General features: G+C 38.6%; 1 protein-coding gene across 4 annotated transcripts; it reads left to right on the top strand.

The window, feature by feature from the left end:
- Positions 1–11: 11 nt before the first annotated feature.
- On the top strand, positions 12–24509 carry olig2 (oligodendrocyte lineage transcription factor 2). 4 transcript variants are annotated; one of them, XM_084122974.1, is made up of 8 exons: positions 12–663; positions 846–1124; positions 4917–4997; positions 15967–16304; positions 17324–17605; positions 17977–18095; positions 22172–22386; positions 22864–24509. In XM_084122974.1, exon 8 carries the CDS (start codon positions 22906–22908, stop codon positions 23719–23721), a length of 816 nt encoding a protein of 271 aa, XP_083979100.1. In that variant the 5' UTR covers positions 12–663; positions 846–1124; positions 4917–4997; positions 15967–16304; positions 17324–17605; positions 17977–18095; positions 22172–22386; positions 22864–22905; the 3' UTR covers positions 23722–24509. The 4 variants fall into 4 exon arrangements, with proteins under 4 accessions (XP_083979100.1, XP_083979102.1, XP_083979101.1 ...); XM_084122976.1 differs by lacking the exon at positions 22172–22386; XM_084122973.1 differs by lacking the exons at positions 12–663; positions 846–1124; positions 4917–4997; positions 15967–16304; positions 17324–17605 and having other exon boundaries at positions 17822–18095.
- Positions 24510–25040: the final 531 nt, after the last annotated feature.

The following is a 25040-nucleotide window of genomic DNA, read 5'->3' as shown; positions in this document are numbered from 1 at the left end:
TAATAGTTGACAGTCCCCTTTAACTGAATGACAGTGTTGTGTGCCATTCAGAATGAAGTTGAGAATGCCTTTTAAATTACACTTCAATTCTGAATTTGAATTGAGTTAACAAACAGGATGCAGAATTGCAGTTCGAATGTGAATGTACACTACCACAAGTTTGGGATCGGTAAGGTTTTTTAATTTTTTTGAACATTTCTTGTTCATTGATTTTTCTTTTTTTTTTGGTGCTTAATGTAATTTAATAGCAGGCAATCTGTAATAATCTTATTTCTCTTTGCCTAGAGTCTGATGTAAAAAGTGTCATAGCTTAACCCATTCTCTCCTATCCTAAAGAGAAGAAACCGAATATTATAATAACATTTAATACATTTGCTCCGTCTGACATACAGATGTTCAAATGTTCATGGCTAATTTCTAAAGTGATTGTCTATGGTTAGGAAATCAGGTGGTGAAGGGAGAAGTGTGTCCTGGAAACTGAAGAGAGGCAGAAAGACAGTGAGATAAAAGGAAACGGGTGTGTTTAGACTAACAGGATTAGTCACACGTCTAGCTAGAGGCACTGATCATCATATGGCATCACGCAAGGCTACACGCACCTCAAAGAGACCTGCGGTCCGTCCACACACTCATTTCCTGAGCACCCACCCGCATCTTATTGAGGTATGAGTTTAAAGGCTGTGAACACAAACACAATCCTATTATAACTGCTTATATTTGTTAACTGATTTAGAACTCTAGAAACATTTCTTATTATCTGTGTTGGAAACTGTTGCGCTGCTTAATATTTTTTGTGGAAACATACTTGATAGTGTCAAATTCTTGATTGGTTTCGCTCTTTTCAGTTGTATTTAGGTCAGGTCAGGCAGATGAGTCTCCCCACTGGTTACTTTAGACTTCACTCTTTCTGATGGAGGCCAGTTCTCAGACCAGGGCATGTAGTTCTTCTGTTCCCAGGCACGGCACTCTTTGATGGGGATTTCTCCCACCCACTTCTCATCAGCCCTACCCACTTCCCACAGCCGCCCAAAGAGGCTGGGCAAACAAGACCCCACGTTCTGCCAATTTGTTCGTACAAAACGTGGGGATTTGGGGGCCTGCAGACGCTCTTACACAGACAAATGGTAAGTATTTGCCTGGCAGTCTGAGATTCCTCACCCCCACCCCCTTCTACTCAGAAACACACACTCGCTTGGTGCTTTCTCTACGCTCTTGGACAACAGGTTTCTTTATGCTGACTGTCAAAAATTGGTCGAAAAAAGATGGTCGAAACGTTGAAAAATACTTTTCTGGAGCAGTCATATCAGTCTGCAGACCTTACTTTTGTTTTTTGCACACCTTTTTCGTATTTTGACTGTCAAAAAATGGCCTTGACTTGCTAAAACGTTTTCTTGACCTGCGTATAAATGATCATGTTTTTAGCTGTTTCATGTTGGTTTTTAGGTTACTCATGGCTGTGCTGTTTAGTAAGGACAACCAGTTTTACAATTTTTTGCCAGTATCTGCATTCAAGCAGATCATCCTTGAATTTTAGAGGGTTCAAACTGGTCTAAAGCATAAAAAAAAATTACCTTTACTTTTTCTTGCTTTTATTCTCTGCAATTTTTTTCCCTAAATCATAACTAATTCTACCTTTCCTGCCATTCTTAAGCTGTAGTAGGGTAGTAATCATCTCAAATAATGTTTTTGTACTACATGGAACTAATTTACTTGATTTTAGTTGAGGGAATTTTTTTTTCTTTCATATGCGTGTGTTTGTGTTGCTGTTTGTTTTAACACTAGTTTGAATATTTAAGCATAAATCACATGTGGTGTGATCTAAAGCATTCAGCTCACATTTGTAAAATTTGGGTTGTGGTCACGTCTGCAACTTGAATATTTTGTATTTTTTTGGCATTTCAGTTGGACGTCATCCGAGTACTCATAGTATGCTACGTGTAGTTGCATTGTTTAGTGTAAACACACTTCTTTCACTACACAATTATGTGGAATAATACAGAAACAAGTTACTTTGCTTCTGTAGTTATTTGGGCTCCATCTCTATTGAGATCAAATGTGTGGACCGTGTGAGCGGTTCTGACAGCCTGTGGGATGTAAATGGGCTGAGGTCTCAGTGTATTATTGTGAGCGGGACAGTCTATCAGGGGCCGGCCTGAGGCCCCGCAGTCCTCCTGGCATCCTGATCAGAGGATTAGCAGCATACAGCCGCAGGTCAAGAGCTTGCCAGTCTCACACACTCTCTTTAACACACACACACACCCACACTTGTCATTTCGCTTTCTCCCACAAACACCTTTCGCTTTCACACACGTACGCCCGGAGAGAGCATTTCTCAACCGCTCACACTTGTGCAGAAGAGGCCTGTTTGATAGCGGGCTGCGGATTAGGTTCTGTGTTCTCTTTTATTCTTATTCTGATTGGCTTATGTCCTTGAGAGGCTTTTTTACTACAGTGAGGTCGTACTAGTCCATACAATGAAAGGGATTTTTTTCTCATGACATCATATTCCCCTGTCCTACTCCATTTAAAAGTTGTTTTTAAGGTTTTTTTTCTCACTTTAAGATGCAAGGAGGATAATTGTTTGGTTTTATGGCACTTGCATAAAATATCACAACATGATCAACACAACACATTTGTATGAAATAATTGTTTGATCCATGAAAGAGTTGTTTGTAAAAATGTAAGGATTATGATTATTAAAATGGTCATTTAATGATAAATCATTACATATATTGTATATGTCTGTTCTTAAGTAATACATATTATTGTTCTTATTTCAGATATTAACCCACAATTCTACTCCATACATTAACCAGAACCGCTTTATAAATATGACAGCTGGTCAATGTCAGGCCGAACCTTTCCAGCTCAGAATATAGGGGTGGGCTGGTGTTTGACCAGAGAAGCGTGTCCTGTCTGTTAGTGTACCCCTCCACTGACCCCTGTCCATCCCTCAATAGTACAACGCCTTGTTGCCCCCAGCATGAGGTCCCAGCATCCCCTAGTTGTGATAGTGGGGGGCACACAGCAAGGGGCCTTAGAGGGGATGCGGAGTTAGCAGCTAAAATGGAGACTCACATTTCCATATGCATGCCACTGACAAGTGTTCTACTGAAAAACCCGGTACCAATACGTGCACAAGGTTGCCCAATCCAGCAAGACTGGGGGGAAGAAGGGGGAGCCTGGGGGGGTTGGGCTTTAAAGGGGACTGCAATATTGTACTAATTCGTGCAAGAGACTCTCTATCAAAGCGAAAGACATACGGTAATTAACAGGGGGGAGAGGAAAGAATGGGCAGGAAGAATGAGTTTGGGAGCAAGAGGGACAGGGATGCTGATTTTGACGTGAAAACGCTATGGTGATTAGCATATGGTGGTTTGTCCAGACCCAGTATTTACCGGCAGAACTGAATGCGTGTACGGCATGAATGTGACTTTGTCCCCCCTAAATTTCCACAGCCACCTTTTCAGATCATCACCCCCCCACACACACACCTTTCAATTTCTTTTCTTACCTCTTTTCTATGGCCATTGCCTTTTTCTGCCCTCTTTCTCAATGGTGTGCATGTATAATAAAAAGGTTGTTAACAACGGCCAGGCCGATTATTATTATTATTTTTAAAGATCAGTCTTGCTCAGCAATGAATAATGTGATCAGCTGACACTTATTTTGAATCTTGACAAAAGTATTGTTACTGAAAACTGATTTAAAGAAAAAGTTAACAGGTCCACTAAACAACCTATTAACTTAAATTATGAAAGCTGAATTAGAAAATTACAATTTTAATAATTAAAATAATTTTTATAAAATCACAAAATAAATGTTGTTATTTTTGGTTTTGGCTACAGTTTAATAAAGTATTAATTATAATTAATTATCAATTACAATTTGATATTTAAATTATATAGATATCTTTTATTACTTATTACTAAATTATTTGTTGTTGTTATTATTATTATTATTATTATTATTAAATAAATGGTATTTTACATGATCAGGCATCTGTGCCTCTGTCCTCTCGCAGTAAGGTAAAGTATCTTGCACTTTTCTCTGGGACTGAAAAAGAGCAGAGCAGGTCGCCCAGTGTGGTGCCTCTCATCTTTTGTGAGCTGGTTTCCCCGTGCCAGCTTTCTGCTGTCACATTAGTGCACATCAAATACACAAGCTCACATGCAAATATACTTTTGGACTTTTAGCTTTTTAACTTGCTTCCTCTGCAAACAGGAAGTCTTTTTGGTCTTTCAAACAGATTTGGTAAGTGTCATCATGTTTGTCTTGCCTTTCTAAAGTGTCTCTCTGGGATGTTAAGTGGGAGCAAGAATCCTTTATCTAATGAACCGTTGGCAGACCCTCACCACTGAAATTTTCCCTCTTGCCAGAGGAATAGCCAGGATATACATTAGTACGAACTGTGTGCGATTTTGTATTTTGTGTGGGTATCTGTCAGACGGTCAGTGCAAGTGGTCAGCCTGTTCCAGGTTAAAGTTCATGGTCATCAATGGTTGAGGTGGACGGCTCTCCATCTGGTGGGGACTCGGCCTCCGAGGGTCAGGGCTAAAAAGTGTCTGCAAGTGTGGAGCTTGTCTTCAAAAGTTTAGTTTGTGTTTGGCAGAACAAGTGTGTGAATCACATGTCCATGTGTGTCCTGTGTGAGGTCTAAAGGCCTCTCCAGTTTATAGTGTGTTTAGAGGCAAATTTAGGCCAAGGCTGTACTGAATGCTCCAATCACACACAACAATACCTGTCAAGCCATTTAACCATTGACAAAAACACTTTTTTTTCTCTCTCTCTCTCTCTCTCTCTCTCTCTCTCTCTCTCTCTCTCTCTCTCTCTCTCTCTCTCTCTCTCTCTCTCTCTCTCTCTCTCTCTCTCTCTCTCTCTCTCTCTCTCTCTCTCTCTCTCTCTCTCTCTCTCAGGTAGATCTTTGGTGCTGCAGCTGCATGTCATGAATTGAATGAAAGCAGGCACTTGAGCAACTGTGTGCAGCCAGTACAAAGGTGAAAAAGCCTATTAATCCTTTCCACGATCATTGCACTAGCATTGCCCAATTGCATCCAGCTCAGTGATCAAATTAATTTTGGCTTTTAAAAGCCGTATAATTTGCTCAACACAGCACATTTGGTTGCAAACAGTACGTCTTACTTATAAATCTTTATTTTTTTTGGTAACACCTTCAGGCTTTGAAATGTCATGTCATTGTCATTCTTTACATTTAAATTGTAATATTTTGCAAGACATGGAACAGGTAAATATAATAAAATCGTATCTAGGAAAGCCATTATGATTTTAATTCTAGTATGATAATATGCATAATTTTGTCAGATTAACAAACCTAAATATATCCTTTTTTAGTAATTGTAAAAAATTAGTTAATCATAACATTTCTGTCTCCATTCCGGCCACTTTATCCCTCAATTCTCTCTCTCTCTGGCTGTCACTGCAGCACAATGTAGGAGCATTAGTATGCTAATGAGGTGCAGGGCGACAGGTGGCCCGCTAGACAGCTCAATTAAGCAGCTCGTTAAAGGCCAAGCTAACGAAGCGACCTGCACTGCAAGCCTCAACAAACAATGTGACTGTGCAGGCTACAAATTGGTGTGTCAGTGTGTGTGTGTGTGGTGAAGAGTTGGAGATAGAGACTGTTTTAGTGTGTGTGTATGTGCATGTGAGTGAATGTGTAAGCAGGGGCAGTGAGTTGAAGGGAGAGACAGATTCAGTCTGTGTCTCGGTGTGTGTGTGTGTAAGGTAAATGTTTAGCAGTTAGCAGGGCTTTGTGGTGGACACAACCAATAATGGCTAATAAGAGGGGTTCTTGCTTTCACTCCTCAGGAAATTAAAAGGAAGTGGAAAAAATGGAAATCACTTGCACACAAACCTTCCCATTTTTTTCAATAATTTCACTACATTCTCACCTTTTGTTATGTTTTCTACGTATATACACTGACATAGATTTTTATTTGTTTATTTACTTAACTATTTTATTTATTTAATACATTCTGACATCATGGCTAATTTAAAATGAAAGCTTTGATATGGAATTTAAATGAAAAATAAACTGTTAAATGTATAGTAGAAAAAAAATGATTTAGTACCTTTAACAGAAGAATATGTTTGAATTGGAAGAAAATAAATAAATAAATAAGCCCTGATCTTATCATATCCCAAGATCTGTCTAATAACCGAAAGAAAACATTATTGGACGATGTGGACAGATGTGGTCACTAATATCTTGTGTATCCGCAATATTAATGTACATGTTAATTGCTAATACTTTCTTATTTATCATGTTACAACTGTAAACTTTTGTCTGAGATTATTGACTGTTGTATATAAATCAAATTAGGGATTCACCAACGTTGTAAGCCGCTAATTATTGGCTTATTCTATACTAATTTGTCTTCAGGGCCGTCGCTAGCAGGGCAAAAGGGGCCCCACAATTCCAAATGGAACACATTTTTAAGGTCCAGCTATGGCCCTGTTTGTCTTAATACTGTTCATTCAAAATAAAACACTAAAAAAATCAAACATTTGAAAAGCTACAAGTGAATGAGGCATCACAGCTATATAATGTACAGTATGAAAAATGGATATTAATTTTGAGATTTCATTTACACTGTTATAAAATGATTAGAGTTTTTAAAGATTAACTTTAAGTGAACATTAGATGATGACAAATGTGATTTAGAGAGCAAATAAGCATTTAGCCAATACTGACAAATAAATAGAAAAACGTTGATATTGACTGATAACTGATATGGTCCTGAATATATTGCGTATCCTTGCATACAAAGATTAAACTGCAAATTAAGCATCAGGGATTTTTAGGTTAAGTTTGCAGTGAAGAATTAGTTCATATTTGTAGTAATCATTTTGAACATTCCTTTTTAATTGTTAATGACGCTTTATGTTCCTGCATACGATAATCAAATAAACATTTCTTCGTGTGATCACCCTGCAAAATAACCAGGGCTGGGAACATTTGGGCAGTTCTGGGACAATATCAAAAGCTGCCGCAGTTTCTCGTGGAGGAGCATTGTTTATTGTGGCTAGATAAAGTTGTAACACAGACATTTTAATCAGTTTGTAACACTTAGCATTTGAGCCTTATTATCCAGGGTGTGTTTACTGGTGCGTGAAACAGCAGCGTTTGGGTTCATAACCCGACCCTCCTGTCTGAGTCTCGCTGGCATAAAGGGATCATGAGCTTTAATGGTTCAGGGATCTGCCCAGCAAACGAGGTTAGGTATGGAGAAAGACAAAAACACAGGGGCTAAACAGAGCCGCCCCATTCGCGAGCAAGCTGCTGCAAAGCTGGCCGACTCATGAATATGTTAATCCGAATAAGTATGTAGAGAGGGAGAGGGGGAAAAAAAACAACAGCACTCATTAATTAATAAGGACAATGTGCCTTTAATGACAGTGTTGACACTGTTGGCGAACAAGTGATTGGGGCCTGAGAACGAGAGGTCATCAGAATGAGAGGAAGTGAGACAGTGATGGCCATTACTGTCAGAAGGAGAGGCTTTCTGTCCTAGGAGGGCAGAAAAGGTGATCGAGTATGGACATGCAGAGAATAACCCTGACAGTACTGAGCCGTGAGGGAGAGACAAACAAGCCGGTGAGACAAGTAGACAGTGCAGAGGTCAGGAAAGTGAACTTTACGTAAACACTGAATTAGAGAAACTGGACACTTGAAGGATATTCGTGCAGTAATCAGAAACTTTTCATGTCATGCCTCTAACAGCAGCAAACTGAAATGCGAAAGTAATGGAACCTGTTTTCAAACAGGTTTCCCGAAAAACTTTCCCTGACTGCCAATGGTTGTAATACAGATTCCACAGGGATGCTGTGTTAGGCTGATCAGGATGCAGAGCAATGTTTCAATAGCACCACAAGAATCCACCAAAGTCAGTACGTTTACATACAGTTACAATAGGTTTTTGTATAAGAAGATATTTTGAAGAATGTTGGGGATCAAACAAGATTGGACTTTAATTTATTGTTTTTTGTATAGATGTATTTACAGTGCTATGCATAAGTTTAGACACCCATGCTAAAGTTGACTAAAAAGAGGAATAAAAAATCATCTTTTGGAAATTGAACTTAATGCCTTAATTAAAAAAATTAGGAAAAATCCAACCTTTAAGGACACCAATTTTTCTTTGTGAATGAATAATGTATCGTAAATAAATAAATGTTCTTCCTTAAAATACAGGGTGCATAAGTCTGGACACCCCTATAGAGGCAGGCAGATTTTTATTTTTAAAGGCCAGTTACTTCATGGATCCAGGACACTATGCATCCTGATAAAGTTCCCTTGGCCTTTGGAATTAAAATAGCCCCACATCATCACATAGCCTTCACCATACCTAGAGATTGGCATGATTTTATTTCAGTTAGCCTAATAGCTGCTTTGATTTGCATTGAAAGATGATCTTATGGAAAGTACTCAATGCCAATCTCTAGGTATGGTGAAGGCTATGTGATGAAGTGGGGCTATTTTAATTCCAAAGGCCAAGGGAACTTTATCAGGATACATAGTATCCTGGATCCATTAAGTAACTGGCCTTTAAAAATAAAAATCTGCCTGCCTCTATGGGAATTTAACATAGGGGTGTCCAAACTTATGCACCCTGTATTTTAAGGAAGAACATTTATTTATTTACGATACATTATTCATTCACAAAGAAAATTTGTGTCCTTAAAGGTTGGATTTTTCCTAATTTTTTTAATTAAGGCATTAACTTAAATTTCCAAAAGATGATTTTTTAATTCCTCTTTTTAGTCAACTTTAGCATGGGTGTCTAAACGTATGCACAGCACTGTATGTATAGACATAACCACTTGATTTTATACAGCAAAAATAGCAAAAATGATTTGACTAAAATTCCTTAATCGTCAGAATCGTATCTAGTTGCAGTGAATGTATACAATATCTCAGGTCATGTTTATATGGTTACCAATGAATGGAACATTTTATTAAAAATTAATTGGATATTGCCTCAATATCAGCCGTACATTTTGGCTTAATAAGATTTCCCCAAGAAATAATCAAGAATGAACCTGTCATCCTACATATTTCCTACTGTTTCTGACAACAAAACTCTTGAACTCGATAAACTCCAAAAAATATTCCGATATCACATGAAGGCTGCATTATAATGCTAGGTTTCATGACTGGATATCTCAATCTCACACATATTTGCCATCTTTGCTCCCCAAATTTGGAAAACAAATCTGCCATATTAGAGTTTAGAATATAGATATTAAACAAGATGCTAATGGCGTTCACTAGCGGCACTTCAGCGTTTTTGTGCAAATCCATCAGGCCTTAAAAGGATAGTACACACAAAAATGTTAAATTCTGTCGTCATTTACTCACCCTCAAGTTGTTCCAAACCTGTATGAATTTATTTCTTCTACTGAACACAAAGGAAGATATTTTGAAGAATGTCAGTAACCAAACTGTTGATGGGCCCCAACGACTTACATACAGTAGTATGGAAATAAATACAATGGAAGTCAATGGTGCCCTCAGCTGTTTGGTTACAAACATTCTTTTATGTTCCACATAACAATTAAATTCATACATGTTTGGAACAACTTGAGGGTGAGTAAATAATGACAGAATTTTCATTTTTGGGTGAACTATCCCTTTAAGGAGTTTGATTCAACAGAAAAAAAACAGACTTGCATTCAAACACTGCATCTCTCAAGTTCGGCGTAGTTGGTGCAACAAATTTAGGTGTTTGAAGTCGAGGCCTGAAAGAACGACAATGGCTCTATCTTTTCAATCGCTAGAGCAGCGCCACACACATAGAGATCAGAGTAAGTTTATGAAGTAATCTCTCTTTCTCTCGCTCTTCTCTCTCGCTATCACTCCAAACCCCTCCCTCTCTCCCTCCCTCTGTGTTATGACATAGTAATCTGTGTCTCTAGCAGCTTGACTGAATAGGCGTATGAATGGCTGTTTTCTGCCTACATGAACCTATTGGAGGTGGATCAACCATATGCCCATGGACATACACACTCAATGACAAAGGCGGATACCAACAGGTCCTCTCTGACACAAAGCGCCGTAGGGCTGAGGTAGGCGGGCGAGACGAGGGGTGCATCTTAACTTGAGACGTCCACACACACACACACACATGCATATATTCTCACACACACCCCACCGCATGCCACCCACACAGCAATATGGAGATGCGATATTGATACAAACCCAGCCTGAGGAGTTTGTGAAGATGATGCCGTGTTGTGTGGTTTTTCTGAAAGGTCTTGGTGTGTGCGGGTTATGTGTGAAAAATGTTTAGAGGAAGAGGGAGGGACAGTAAGAAAAACAAGCACTTTTTTGGAGGGGACCAATCTGTTGCAGCTCTGGATGAAGTCTTGTGATGGAGAGACAGTGTGTTAAGCGACATATGTGACACAGAGGGACAATAGGATTATGGTCCTCTTCTCGTTATCCGTGCCTTTGGACAGTGGGATTATCATCCGGGGAGTGAAGATCTCGGGCCGCTAAGCTTCAGTGCGGCCCGGTCCCTCGTCTCTTGTGTGGGGTGGGAAAGCAGGGGTGAAGGGGGTCCCCTGGAGAGCAAGCCGCTATCAGGATTTACATATTCATCAGAGATCAGAGCTATGTTCTCTCTCTCTCGCTTTTCTTTCTTCTTTTTCTCTGTGTCCTGCATACACATGCTCAAACATGCTGAGATGTCTTATACTTTACTGTGTCTCTGAATTAGACAGGCCCTGTTTCATTGGATACCAGCACCCCCAAATGCAAAGAGGCTCAAAGTCCACTTATGAAAATGCTTCTATTTTTTTCCACGTTATGTTTCGTTAAAGTGTAATACTTTAAGTGAAAAGTTTGCCTTAAAGAAAGTAATTTCAAAATATTATGATCATGTTCTCCTGCATGATTTGAGAATGATCCAAAGAGGATCTTGTGCTTAAATGGAAGCAAGAACATTATGACCTTTTGTAAAAAGTTTACGTGGTCAGATCAGAAATGTATTTATTTGATTAGTGACCTAGAAATAGCGTCTTAAATATTCATAATATTTCTATATTTACCTGATTTTGTTTATCTCCTGGTTAAAATTAGATTTTTTTAAATCATATTTTCAATGTGGACTTTTGAACCCGACTGTGCCTCCACAAATCACTCGGACATGGAGAGAAATGGTTATCATTTTGTTTTTGAAAAAATTACGGAAGGAATGTAACAGAGGAACTACTGTAATGGAGGGCAAATGAAGTTCAACTGAGGTGAAAGGGTGAGACAATGTCAAAGAAGGGACAACAGGGACCGAGATCACGAGAGATGTGTCTAATGAAGGAATGCACACAGAGAGATGGAAACTAATGGAGACAAAGGATGTACAGGGTGAGCAAGAGTGGGAGAAAGATGGCGATGGGGTGGCTTGCTGCTGTTGAACTCATCGTCATCTTAATTGATGAGGTCAGCCTGGGGACTATCCCAAAACCAGCGTGTCCCTGGGAGGTCGTCACCAGGTCACCCAAAAGTCAAAGAGCATCGGAGAGAGATGACGTAGTGTGTAACTTTACTTCATGTTTTTTTTTTCTTTGTCTGTGGCCTTTTTGTCTTTAATTAAAAAGACAGACATTAAAGTGGGGAAAGAGATAGGAAGTGCGATCAGGAAAAGATGCAAGCTGGATTGGAACCTGTGTCCCAATAAGCACAACATACATTTATATATCCCGACTCGTGCATGACCAGCTGTGACAAAGTGTAAATGGTACAACATCATATATATATATATATATAAATATGAATAATTTATTTTATTATAATAATATTTAAATATAGTATTTTTATATAATATAAAAAAAAAAAAATATATATATATATATATATATATATATATATATATAAATATATAGTCATAAAGACAGACAAAATGGATCATATTATATATACTCTTTAATGCCCACATGACCATGCACGCAACAGTTAGTTTTGAAATAGGATCTGTCTCTTTGAAATGCTGTCAGTCAAATGTTCTCTACTGGAATTGCTAGAGAGTAGGTGTCAAAGTAACCTTTGCAACATGGGCATGCACACACACACACACACACACACACACACACACATATATATATACCGAAACACAAATAGACTCGCTCAATGACAACACACTCAGTAATTGCTGCCTATTAAGGTCTTCGCTTCTCTCTCACACCTCATTACAGGCCTAAACACACACTGCCCCCTCATTACAGATTGCTTGCTAAACACACACACACACACACACATATATACAATTCCCTCATTCCCACCTGTCAGTTAAACACTCAACCTGGCAAGCGTGACCACTGAGACTTGGGTGTTAACTCGCTGATGACAGTGTGTGAGGTGTTGGCTCTGAAACCCAATCCAAAACATGGTAGAAAACTGTTATGCGTGCTGACCTTGTGTCTGTGTGTGTGTTGTGGGAAGTCTAACGAGAGGCATTTTTTGGGTTTGTGTGCTTTACTTGCTGGATAAGGGTTGACTTGAACACCTTTTGAAGAAAATTGACTCCCCTGTAGGAATCCAATTAGAGCTTGTATCTATACACATTAAGGGTTGACACTTCAGAGACTGTGTGGTGTGTTTGCATGTTTTAGAGCAACAGGTCCAAATCCGTTGGGCATGTATGTGTAATATAATTAATATTATATATATATATATATATATATATATATATATATATTAGAATATATATCAGAATAACAGATACAAGGGATGGCGGTTAATGATATATATTAACCGCCATCCCTCCATATCGCCATCCCTTGTATCTGTTATTCTCCGCAGTGGAGTAATGTGCAGCCATTAGCAATGGGGGGTTTTGTTTATCGTAATTGTTGCAATTCACTAGAGCCTGATGCTTTTCTCACTCTCTTTCTCAAGGTGAAATGTAATTGAATGTGCCAAGAAGAGCAGATGGGTTGGTGAGAGAAGAGAATAAAGGAAAAGTTGCTGCAAAAGAGCCCTGAGAGTTGTATAATTTTGGGTGTACCAGGGTATTATGTCAGATCTATCTTTGTGTAAAGGGTATGAAAAAGTTTGTCATGATATATATCAGATATATTTATGCAAGGTAACTAAGTGCACACTTACTGAATTACAGGCACAATGCCTCTAAGAGTAACCTGGGATCAAGTGTCTTATGGACACGGCTCATTCCCTTGAAAGACCAGCAGCTTTCCTGTTCCAGGCATTAATGGTGTCATTTATGTTTGATATTTTCGAAATGAAAAACATTTTTTTTGGGGAGATTATTGATGTCCAACATGATCAAAATGACATTAAAAACAACATTGTTTTAAAGGAAATTGGAAGAAAAAAGGGGCAATTTAAAATTTGTAGGAGGTTCAGAACATCAGAACAAAACATGGAAACTTCAGATTTAGGAGTGGAAAAAGGTAAGAAGGGGATTGGTCCATCTTAATTTTTAATATATTTTTATTAATTATTATATATAATTATTAATCTTTTTATATATATATATATATATATATATATATATATATATATATATATATATTTGTATTATTTTTTACTTAAAAATACAAAAAAAGAGAAGGCCTTTATTTTGACATAAAAATGGTCAGATTTTCAGAGTTCTGACTCTGAAAGTCAAAGTCTTTGTTGCCAGTTGACTGCACCAAGAAACAAAAGCTAGTAATTTCTAGTAAATAAGGTAGTAAAAGCTAGTAAATAAGGAACAGCTTGTGTGTTGGGCATACTGTACCGATGAATGTATGTCCTAATGTGTTGTTTGCCCGTGTCCTTGCTTGCGATAGTTTGCAGATCCTCTTCAGAGTACTTCAGATGACAAGAGACCCCTCTTAAAAACACAAGCCTGAACTCTTCAGTTTAAGAGCCCTGCTGGTTGTGTGTGTGTGTGTGTGTGTGTGTGTGTTTCTGACTCAGGAAACTGACAGTTGCCCATAAATTATTTGCCTTTATTTTAAAAGCACTGCTCATTTACATCAATTTGTAGAGGGCGGGGGAAAGTAGTGAGGGGTGTGTAACTTTAGGTATGTATATGCGATTGTGTGTGGGGGGGTCATCTTAGGTGGTCAGCATAGCCATTCTTTCGCCCAAATATCCTGTCGTATTCCTTCTACCCCTGCATACTTGCCATTTCCATACACCCACAGTACACAGAGCTCAGATGCCTCCCCGCTAATTAGCAACAACTCAGAGCCGCCCACTTCTGCGGGGCAGTAAATATTCCCACACACTCTCACACTCGCACAGACGTCCCTAACTCGGATACAAGACCCTCGTTCCCTCTCCATTCTTTCCCCTCTTTTCTGATTTTTATCACCTCCCCTTGTTTTGTTCCCACTTCTGCAGCCATCAATCATCCCATTGACCTATCTTGTTAGGGGAAACTCACAGACACGCCCCCTCGCCTCTTATAGGCCTCAATCTCATCTCACGCTTTCTTTCTTTCTATAAACGTACGCATCGGAGCCCCAATGTCCATCCCTGACTTATACCTTCACAGTCCATCCCGCTCTCCTGTGCGGGTAGTGGTCAGGACGGGGTTGTGGCCGTGGGCCGGACAGGGTCGTGGGGAGGTGTTAGGGGGGATTAGATTTAGGGAACACTCTGGGTGGTACGGTAGCCCCTGCGACGAGCACAATGCCTCCTATGTCCCCGTGTGACACACACCCTTGTTTTACAACAGGGGAGGAGACACCTTCAATGCCCCAATGATGTGAACCACCCTGAGCCTATTCACAGTGACAAACGGCCACTGCTGGCCCCTGCGACAAACACATGCACAGACAGACCATGAGGACCACAAGCATAAACATGATTTTTGCTTCATGTATGCATTTGCTAAACCATTTTAGCAAAAAACACTACTACTAAATGCACAATGGAAGACACATTTAGACTACCTAGACGACATTAAATATCTGCACTCAAATCTGAGACAAGAGGGAATAAAAGGCTTTCCTCTACCTTCCTCGCTTTCTCCCTCTCCTTTCTCTTTGAAAGAACCTTCTTGGCTGGCTCTCAGTGGAGTTGAATTGGTATGGCTTTAATTGAATCAACTAGCTCTTTTCTTCTGCCGCACTTATGAGGCCAGAGCAGCCAAATGGCTTGATGACAACGTAATGGCAAAAGAATTGAATGAGCGACGCTGCCAGAGGGGTGAGAAAACCCAACGGCATTCCTTCGTATCTGCAGCGAAACACAGTCGCACATACACATCAAAACACTATTATGATCACTGAGCTCTGCCAAAAGAATTATGTTTTAGCGGAATTTGGGGATGTTTATGAACTTAATGTTTATTCATAGAATATTCTATTCGAATGAGTGTACTAGAGTGAGTTTTCCATAATCCGATAGATTCTATTCCATTTTTATATGTATTTTATCTTGTTTTTATTACTTCATTTTAATTTCACAATGCATTCAACATATGTACTTTATCAGTACGGAGCCATTTCTATCTTATCTAAGCCATACATTTAATTTTGTTGGCATAACCTACAGGTATTGAAAAGTTTTCCAAACAGGGGTTTGCTTACCCCTGAGGGTTCGTGAGGGAACTGCAGGGTTTGTGAGTAGTTGAAAAGCGTCAATTAAATCATGAAAATGTAAAATTTAAATAAACAATTTAAAAATAAAAAACAGTGAAAATAAAACATTTGAAAAACACTTAAAAAGATTGAAATAGATTATTAATTTAATTTATATTGCTTCAGTGCTGTAAAATGTTGTTAGACTTGAATATAGATGTTACCTCCTTTTTTTTCTCCTTTTTCCTGGGAACTGAACCCATGAATGTGCTGTTGCAGGAACAAATTTATAGTAAATATCAGGTCATTTTAAACAGGTCATTTCCAAGGCTGGAAAAGTCTTAGATATTAATAAAGTCTTTAAAAAGTAAGGGAGATTTTCATTTTTTTTTCCTTTCTTTCTTTCTGCAGAATATCCACAGGAAGTGCCACCCATTCTTTGAAGATGCTCAGGTTTTTGGTGAACATTCAGTGTCAGGCTGACATAGATGATCTCGACCCCTGGCTGCTGTGAAAGTTCGGGATGCAGAGGAGGGATGGAGAGATGTATACCTACTAAAGAATCTGGGCAGAGACAATAGAACAGCGCACAGGCACTTGGGGAACAGAAGGGTGACACAGAGGGCAGCTCTCCCCACAACAACTCTCCTCCTTTGAAAACAAAACCCCAACCTGTTACTGCTTCAGCCTGCCTGTGGGAGGGGATGCTCGTAATAAAGCTGCCAGACCCCTCGTTAGACATCACGAGGGTAAGTGCATGTGTTTGAGTGAAGGACCAGGAACCAATAGTACAGGAATGCTCTCTTTCAAATGACTTTTGGAAGCGAGAGCTCTGTGTCTCAATTTTTCATATGCAGTCTTTTTGGTCCCTTCCTATTTTTACCTCTTAGTTACTTCTAAGATTGACTGAGTTCAGGCGAGTAGCTACACTAAAAATATCCTGTTAAATAAAAAACGTCAGCTGTTGTTGCCAGAAATGACCGTGATAACCATCATAATAATACAGGTGGTAAAATGGAAAGTCACGTGCTGAATCAGAGATTCTAGACAAAAAGACAAAACACCATCAGGGTAACACACATGGCACTAAAATAATGCAATAAACTAAATAACAGAAAATATAAAACAAAACACACATCATGCAGGGACTTTGGGAATGTCCTTTTACTGTTTTGTTTTGTTTTTTTACCGTAAATTTTACATTATTTTGTGCATGTGATGTTAAAGCATTTACAATGTTTAACCGATAAATGGTAAGGTAACCCACAGTTAACCAATTAACAAGCTGTTAGCATTTTTACACACAAAAAAAATTATAATTTAATGAAAAAGGTTTCAATATCATTGGCGCTGTACAACTCCAAAGCACAATTAAATCTTTGAAATATTGACTTTTGCCATCACTCACTTTCATGTCATACCAAACCTATATGACTTTCTTCTGTGGAGCACAATAGAATATATTTTGAAAAATGTTTATGCCGTTTTTCTTCATACGAAACACACTGGACCACTTCCATTTTAATTTTATGGACATTAAAAAATGTAAAATGATTTATTTATTTTTCATTATGAGAGTGAGTAAATGATGGGAAAAATTTTATATTATTTTTTGGTGTTTTCCTTTAGGTGCAGGTTTCATAAGATACAAAAATGTTTTTTCTTGATTATTATCCATACTGACATCATCTCATTTTCAGGGTCCATCTCAGCATCCCCCTGCTTCACACAAGAACGCACCCCTCCTTTTTTTCTTTCCCTCTTGCAGGATCAGGGGAGCAGGTTGTGGTAACATTTGTAGCATTTGGTTGCAGCAAATCCCACAGCTTTTTCCTGAAAAGAAGCAGCCACCTTAAAAAGGGAGGGGGGGCTCTTCTCCAGTGAAGCCCCTGGTCTTTCTCCTGCTCTCAGCCTGAGCACAGCGGCCTGCATGCCCCTCACCACCGCCTGCAAATCCCCCTTTATCCGCTGGCAGCCAGATGGGGTGGCAGGAATAATAGGCAGAGCCTGATGAGCACCATTCAATTTGTCCAGCCGTGTAAAGGAGCTTGTAAGCCGTTCCATTTGAGCAGGGTGTAATAGTAGCCAGGGGAGCAGAGGCTATGTTAAGACTTAATTACCTACTAATGGCTGTTGTAGGGACAAAAGACTTGTGTAGACCCCAACAACTTACACTCCTGTAATAGAGGAGAAAAGCAGGGAGAGGAAGAGGTGGGGGGATCTGTTTATTGAGATGTTGTGGCCAGAAATTTGTGATGTCCATATGTTAAAAATGCCATCAACACTTATATTCACTATGTATATGAGGTGTCTGGATGAGAAGAAAGAAAGGAAAGAAGATGCATGTTTTGATTTTCTTTAGAAAGCCATTTGGGCTCAGAAACTTGAGAGAAAAGGTTTTCTTTTTTCTTTCTTTTTCAGTTGGAGGGAAGATTAGCAGGATTAAGACTAGCTCACATATGCTGCTCTTCACTATTGGCATTCAACACAACACAAGCCCAACTGCCACCCAGACGGAGAGAGAAAGAGAGATGTAGAGGGTGAGAGTGAAAGTTTTCTTCTGATATTAAAGCAATGCTACACTGAATCAAAACTGTTTGGAATAATTGTGGAAGAAATAAGGCTGTTTAGTGAGAATGGTGAGGGAAAGGAATCAGGATGGATGAGGGTGCAGAAGTTAATTAAACTGAACTGCAAGTTATGATGGGAAAAAATATTTAATATTGAGCACTATTTCACCTATCAATATTATGCAAATCTGTGACGATGATCATTTCAACTTCTTTACCATGACCAGCTTTAAGATGTGGAGTTCATGCAGTTCGACTGCAAAAGGAAGACAAAAATACTATTAAATTGTGAAATTTATGTTCGTTTTTCAATTCAATTTTTATTCAATTCAATTACACTTTCTATGCTGATAACATAATTTAATGATTTTTTTAATGGACCCTTTTCACAATGCGTTTCAACAGTTATATTGCAATTCTATACATTTTTTATATTTTAATTTTTAAAAAATGTAATGTACATTTATAACACAATACCACAATAATTTCAGAAAACTAGGTAACACCGCTGTGTGGATGTTTCCAATACAACGGCTGAAAGAGTGACAGCAAATTTGAGTCTTCTGTAAAACTGTAACTAGGGGTGTAACAATATATCGTGTCACAATATATTGCAATACAAAAATGCAACAATATGTATCGTGGATAGTTCACCCAAAATAAAAATTACTGTGTGAGAAAGAAATCAAGTTTTCAGAGTTTTAGTGTCAGTACTACATTAAACTACTATATATAATGTTGAATGTAATGTATAATAATGCTATGGGGGAATATTTGTGGGTCCTGATAATGCCAAATGTCTTATGTTACCAGTAAAAAGTGGCCTACATTATTTTAAATATATCTAGTCAGTCACAGTGTGCAGACATATTTGTCTAAAATAATTCTGTATTTTCAGCTTCAGAATCATGAATATTTTTATTCTGGTGTCACTATTGTCCTGTGCATTGGGTCACCAGCACCAAGTCCAATTCAGTTACACCCCCAATGTAATACCAAATTAAGCATTTTAATCAACAGTACATTTTTTGTGAACCTTTTATCATGTCTTGGAGTATCGCAATAATATAGTGAGTTCAGTATCGCATTGTGACATGAGGGTATCGTTACAGTCTTTTTTCTTGTTGTTTTTTCTATTTTGAAAACTCATAGAAACATAATCATGTAATATATTATTATTATTATTATTATTATTATTGTGCTATTGGGAGCAAATTGAGATGTTGTAGTTTCCATTCACCGCTATAGACGTTTACACAATTATGACGACTTCCACTTCTGAGAACCCCGGAAATGTGAAAAGGATCCATTAAAAAATAATGCAAAATAGAATCATTTTCACTAGTGGTTTTAAATTTTAGATTTTGGAATAAATTTTCATTTATTTTGCGAAACAAACAGACACAGGATCAAAAAGAAGATTAAAAAGAACCTCTGTTTAACAGAACAGCAGAAAATGTTAAAGATGAAAAAAGTGCCGTGACATAACAGTAAAGTACTATACTGTGCTTATGTTGAGTTTGGGGTTTTACAGAAAAAAGCTGAAAGTGAACTCCAGCTGGATTCATTAACTTAAGTATGACTGCAGTTACAGCACTGGCTAATGTAGCTCTTGGGGTTAACAGTTTTTACACATATACACACCTTCTGCCCACCTCATTATTGGAATGCACACGCAAACACATCATTATCTCATAAAGGTAATGAGAAAAGAAGAGGATTTGCCAACAGGCGGAAATTAGCACTCAGTCTCCCTCCACACTCAACAGCCAGGCTAACATTCATTCACCCTGAGGTGGCAAAAGCTCTCGTCTCTAACGTTTCTCTCTCTCTCCCTCTTTCTCTGAGGCAGGAAAGGTGTTGCGTTAAACAAATGGCTTTTAATTAAACGACTGAACGACATAAAATGTAGCCAGTTCTGTATTTCTATCATTTCAGTTGATTTAATTCTCTGCACCTGAACTGTGAAGTTTGAATAAGCTGTAAAATGCTGTCTGGAAACTCGGGAAAATGGTTAATTGAAATGTTTTGCAATATAAATACGAAAAAGACATGCCAAAACGGAATAAAGCATCACTTTGCATCAGTGTAAATTGTATGCATATTACATTAAATAATCACAATTGCAACAATGACAATGTGCATTATGAACTGATCCACAGAAACTTACAATTAAGAACATTGCTCATTAGGCTTTCACATTGGCTGCTTATTTGTAATCACTCTGTAATGTGGCCAGTGTTTATGCATTAAGTCTTGTTTAAGCAGGTCTGTAAGAAGGAGTACATCTTTTTCATTGCCTCAATGTAATCTAAATCAAGAGGTAATGACGTCAGTCATGGATGCTCTTAATTAGCCTTAATTGGCAACATTCTCGGCGGACTACAGTTACCAAAGTTGGGATGAATCGAGGGCAGACCAACCCCTGTCTTTCTCTCTCTGTAATTGCTCCCAAGACAGTTGTCAGTCAGTGTGTGTCGTGTGTGGGTGTGTGTGAATTTGTGTGCATTGCATTCTTCCCCGGGTGACATTTCAGATAATTATATGCGCGAGGAATAAACTGCAGCTTCGACAATAGGGCTCTTTCTGTCCCCCCGTTTCTAATCCAGACAGTCGCGGCATATATTACCATTTTGGTACACTTAACAAGTGAGATTACCGGAATTCATAATGAAGGAACTGAGCTACAACTTCTCTCCGACACCGACGGTTTAAACCAACTCATTTGCATAAGCGTATTTAACGAGAGTAAACAAGCAAACAGACAGACGGGACTGTCCGCACGGGGAAAACAACCAAACAACAACAGCTCATAGATGCTTCAGTGAAAATATGTTAAAGACCTTGATCTGGTGATGTCTCTCCTAAACTCACTGATGCGTCTGTTAAATCTGCACCTGTGGAGTCAGATATGAACAAACACATTTCCAGACTCTTTTGAGGATCTATCTATCTATCTATCTATCTATCTATCTATCTATCTATCTATCTATCTATCTATCTATCTATCTATCTATCTATCTATCCATCCATCCATCCATCCATCTATCTATCTATCTATCTATCTATCTATCTAAATACACATAGCGCCAAATATGTATGTTTGTGCAGGCTCAATGTTCAATTAATTTCCAAAGTAGGCTATAAGAGAAACGTAAATTTCTCATAAACATTAGTAGGCTACTATAGCTGTAGCCAGCTACATGTCTATGTCCTTCTCTTCTACCCCAAACAAAAACTTTTGTTCGTACATATTGGCCTAATTGAAATGTTTCAGATCATAACCGTTAAAAACATTTTGCACGCCTCGTTTCCTAACGTTTTAAATGCGTTTAACGGCTGAAATCAGTCAGCTGTCAGGCGCCCGCATGGGGTCACCGGGTTAAAACAATATGAGCGCATTCAAACCGCAAAACAGTGTCTGCAACTGCCGCGCTCAATCCTGCGGGAAATAGGCTACACACACGATCACGAAGAAAAACTTGCATCGGCATCCATCTTCACACCACATAGGCTATAGCCAAATTTACCATATAGGCTACCTTACTATATATATATATATATATATATATATATATATATATATATATATATATATATATATATATATATATATATATAGTTATTTTAAATACCAATTAATTTCAAATAGTCTAATTATAGTGTAATTTGTGAAAATATAAATTTCTTGAGTGCAGTTTATTTTATTTATTTTTATTGCCATTTAATTTCCCAACATTGTGCTGTGCATTTAGAGTTAGGACAGTTAAACACAGTACAAAATTGTCAAACAAAGTTCCCTGAATTTTTTCAGCTATAGCCTACTTGTGGACGCATGCACCACCTGATTTAACTAACTCAACTAACTAACTAACTAACTCAGTAGCTTCAGTACAGATTGCAGTTTGTTCAACCGACTCACTGTAGTGTAATCTAAACCCAACGATGCTGTGACTGTAAGGATGCACCATATGCGAAGTGTGTCTAATGCAGTTAATGAAGCCTCGGGGTTTTTTTTTTTTTTTTTTTTTTTGCAATGACATCAGATTTTCGGACTCCCACCCACTGGAGCTCATTGGTTCTTGACGGGCTGTCGGAAAAGCGTTGACATTGTCCCGGTGACTTGTCCCCGGGTGATGGGGAGGAGGGACCTACTATAAAATACCCCTCGTCACTCTCGGGCGTGCCAAACACAAACAGTGCACGAGTGAACTGGAATAACACACTAACAATACACAACACGCGCTTGCACCTGCTACCGGTAAGTTTGAATATATAGAAAATAAATGCAATGATTTGATGACTTTTTAAAAAGTATTAAAAACAATGTAGCCTACAATTAGTAAACGCCTAGCATGATTTAAATGATTAAATGATGTTCTCCTTCCAATTATTCAGTTGAGTAATTTGTACATGCTACTATTATATGATTTAGCTATTAGATAATCTCTAACTGTTTTCAAAATTATCTTTTTATAGGCCTAGTTTGCTTTTTCGCCACTAAACTCGCAAACTGTGTAACAAACTTCAACAGCTTTACTTTAGGGAACTTATGGAGTTGGAGAGTTTATATGAATTTCTAGAACATAGGCTACTCTTAATTTGCTGTATTGCATTTCATTAAACCATATTATATATTTTTTTATTTTTTTATTTTAGTTTTTAATTTCTAATTACATTTATTTCATTGTAAAAATGTATTTTTGTATTTGTTTTTAATCATTACCTTCTTTTAAAGGAATATTGACATCTGTGAGAAGCTGCGAGCGCACTGAACATCATGGACTCCGACACGAGCCGAGTGTCCAGTAGACCTTCTTCTCCTGAAGGCGATGATCTCTTCCTGTCCGCAGTCAAGAAGTCCGTGGGTTTCTCCGGCGCCGTCTCCTCCACGCAGAGCGATTCTCCTCCGGAGTTAAGAGGCGCAGATCTGCATGGCAGCTCCAGCGCCGATGAGGACGCAATGGCTCTGAAGATGCTCTCCAAAAAGGACCGTAAACTTCTATCCGAGAACGAACTGCAGAGTATGCGCCTCAAGATCAACAGCCGCGAGAGGAAGCGCATGCACGACCTCAATATCGCCATGGACGGGCTCCGTGAGGTCATGCCCTACGCCCACGGGCCATCCGTGCGCAAGCTCTCCAAAATAGCCACCTTGCTGCTCGCACGCAACTACATCCTTATGCTGAGCAACTCGCTGGAGGAGATGAAACGGCTCGTGAGTGAGATCTACGGTGGAGGGAGCGGGGCCCATCACGCCGGTTTCCACCCGTCCGGGTGCGGCACCCTTGCACACGCGGCCGCTCCGTTAGCGGGTCACCCTGCTGCTGTCTCGCATTCCGCTCACCCGGTACATCATCCTCTGCTACCACCAGCAGTTTCCAGTGCCGCATCTCTCTCCGGCCCGGGTCTCTCAGCCGTCAGACCGCATCACGGACTCCTCAAGGCACCATCGAACTCAGGGCCACTCGGCGCTGGTTTCCAGCACTGGGGTCCCGGGATCCCGTGTCCGTGTAGCATGTGCCAGGTGCCTCCGCCTCATGTGTCCGGTATGAGCACCGTCAGCATGCCACGACTGACCAGTGACTCAAAATAAAGTACTGAACTTTGATAACAGAACTCTGAGAACGAACCATAGACTTTTATATATATATATAAAAAAATGTATTATCTCGTGTTTATCATGACTCAACAATTTGGAAAGCACAAGATCTGAAGCGAAGAAGAATGAATCAAAGCCACTAACATAGAGTTTTCTAACACTTTAGAGATATTAGGGTTATCCATGTGCATTTCTGTGTATGAATTTTGTGAAAATGGTATACCTTACTCTTTTTAGCCTTCAATCCTGAGATTGCTACGAAAGAACAAGTTTAATGTGAAATAGAGTTAATAAAATAAATCCGGCCAATTCATGCCTCAGTTAAAGAGGGCTAAATAGTTTCATGGGCCATCACTATTAGACGAAACGAAAGTTTTGAAAACATAATAGGACTGTATGCTGTGTAAATATGTAGATAGCGTTTGTACAGTTTGAGAGATTTTATATTACCTTCCTAGTTTATATTCGGGGTCAGAATGCATTTGCCAAGCGCTGTCTGTAACAGGAAAGATCCACCTCTCTCTCTCTCTCTCTCTCTCTCTCTCTCTCTCTCTCTCTCTCTCTCTCTCTCTCTCTCTCTCTTTAGTTTTCTGGCTTTCCATCTTTGTTGTTTTTATTTACTTATTTCTGCACAAACTTACCCGTCATTGCCGATGCGAAAAATTATCAACTTTTATTTTTTATAATAAAGTGCAAAATGATATTTATTTACTTATTTTGATGGTATTTTCAAATTAATGTGCGGTGAATGTTTGTCATAACTGTAAAATAAATGTTTTAAATTGATGCATTTATTTACTTGTTTGTGCTTGATCAATTAACCTAAATATTCTTTTCAGTATGGAAGCTCAAATATATTCTTCAAAGTACTTTCAAAATGAAAGGAAACATGAACTCTATCTATCTATCTATCTATCTATCTATCTATCTATCTATCTATCTATCTATCTATCTATCTATCTATCACTTAAAACGTAAACGAAAAAAGTTCAAAACATTTCTTTTACATTTTTAGATAACGGTATGCTTTTTCCCCCCGGAAACAATAACCACTTATTCGCTCGTGATAAGAACAAACAGAGAGTGCTCAGGCCGACACCATTTATTTATTGTAAACTGGAACAAAGATGTTCTAAAAAGATTGAGAATGATTAATAACTTGAGCCGAGATTATTGACAGACGGTAAACCACAGTCTCTGTGTGGCATTATTTATTTTAAATACCACAGGTTACAGATTAATAATTTATTTTTTGTTTTATGTAGTTTATATTTATATAGAAATGCATTATTGACGACTAATGCTTGATAAAT

Source organism: Abramis brama (assembly GCF_963993115.1).
Source record: "Abramis brama genome assembly, chromosome: 8".
NCBI lineage: Eukaryota > Metazoa > Chordata > Actinopteri > Cypriniformes > Leuciscidae > Abramis > Abramis brama.
The sequence above is the reverse complement of the archived record's forward strand: the minus strand, read 5'-3'. Positions and strand labels throughout refer to the sequence as shown.